Here is a 1,739-nt window from a genome sequence, read left to right as displayed (position 1 = left end):
TAAAGATGCGTATTTGTAAGTTAGCAAAATCATCTATATTATTATCGTGTCAAATATGGTTTCAAATTTAGTTTGAACTAATTTAAACAGTTAAATAACGATTAAAATCCACATGTAGAACATTTTATGTTGGTGAGTTTCTTTCCTGTTCTTGTTTCCTCTAAATCCTTTAAACTAACGTGTCTTTCAGACTTTTAATGATGATGTTCAGAAAAACTTTGATTGTAAATTTTTCCACATCTGCTTCTTTTATTTTCAGAGTAGTTTGACATATTTCAGTGTATACTGTACGATGATTCTCTCTGTGCTGATTTGCATGAGATGCTTCTTAAAGGGAAGTGAAACAATGTGTGAGTGAGTGACTGGTGGAGCAGAAAAAACATCTGACTGAAACTCCTTAAAGGACAAAATGAACTGTCTCCCAGTGAAGGTGTCCAAGTGCGTTTCCTGTCCTCTAACCTGAGTTGTGTCTCCTAGGTGATGCCCGTCCCACCCTGACGGTGCTGCCCCCCTCCGTGGAGGAGCTGCAGAAGAATGAGAAGGCCACCCTCATGTGCCTGGCCAACAAGGGCTTCCCCTCAGACTGGAGTCTGGCCTGGAAGGTGGACGGCAGCAGCAGCAGCAGCAGCAGCAGCATCAGCTGGGAGGAGAGCAGGAGCCTCGCTGTGCTGGAGAAGGACGGCCGCTACAGCTGGAGCAGCACCCTGAGGCTCCCTGCAGACCAGTGGGGGAAGGTGGGCTCTGTGACCTGTGAGGCCACCCGGGGCTCCCAGACTCCCATCTCAGAGACACTGAGGAGAGACCAGTGCTCCCAGTCCTGACCTGCCTCACTGAGACTCTCATACTGGTTTCACTCTGATACTGCTCTCAATCTGGAACTCTGTCTTTCCTTCTTTGACGTGACTAAATAAAGATTCAAATAGTTTCATTTTCCTCTTCATCATGACAGTTGTTCATGTTTTCAGTGAAATAAAGATCTTTGTCTTCAAATCAAAAATGTTTCCAAGTAAAGATTTCTTTCATCAGATGTTTTATTCCACTTAAACTCTCCAAATATTAAAGTAATGGTCGATCGTTTTTTTTATTGATCATATTAAAAATCTAAGAGCTCATTTAACTCTGCAATAACACCGAGAATTATGTGGGCAGAATTGAAAAGTTCACAATGATTGTTAAATGAATCTAAAATCTCACAAAAGATGTAAAACGTGAGAAAAGTAAAATAGCCTCTCATCACAGCACATACAGTGGTGCTAGAAAGTTTGAAGGAATGTTCTATATTTCTGCATGAACATGAAATCCTCAGATTTGAACACAAGTCCTATAAAAAAAACCTACTGGGTCCAATTCTGTTTTATATGTTTATAAATGCAACCTCTTGGATCTCTGTTTAAAACAACCAAGATTGCGTCACACTTCTATGCTGACGATACTCAGGTATACCTGCCTCTGAAACCTGACACCGCCTCTATGAATTCTTAAACAACCTGATTGGCTGTGTGAAAGTGTGAAAGAAGGACAGAGTGGGACTCTAAAATGTTAAACTTCCTGTAAACTGTCGGGAATGTTTGGTTTAGAAATGCAAAAAGAAGACTGGCCACAACACCGAGCCAGCGCAGAGGATGCTGGGAATTATGTGTGTGCTTTTGAAGGCCCGGGGTCGGTGCAGAGTGATCCTCTGTTTGTGGATGTTCAGTGTGAGCAGAACAATCTTTACTGTAACGAGGACCAGCGCTCTG

General features: G+C 42.2%; 1 gene segment (V, D, J or C); it reads left to right on the top strand.

The window, feature by feature from the left end:
- Window positions 1-458: 458 nt before the first annotated feature.
- On the top strand, window positions 459-928 carry LOC138209836 (immunoglobulin kappa constant-like; the record flags this gene model as incomplete). The annotated part of the segment is given in 1 exon segment: window positions 459-928. A coding segment is annotated over 1 exon segment (363 nt), but the record flags the coding sequence as incomplete, so codon positions are not given.
- Window positions 929-1,739: the final 811 nt, after the last annotated feature.

Source organism: Embiotoca jacksoni, unplaced genomic scaffold (assembly GCF_022577435.1).
Source record: "Embiotoca jacksoni isolate LCO1_2020_lvr unplaced genomic scaffold, fEmbJac1.0.p SCAF_41, whole genome shotgun sequence".
In the NCBI taxonomy this organism is placed as follows: Eukaryota; Metazoa; Chordata; class Actinopteri; family Embiotocidae; genus Embiotoca; species Embiotoca jacksoni.
Note: the sequence above shows the minus strand (reverse complement) of the source record. Positions and strands in the feature narration are given on the sequence as shown.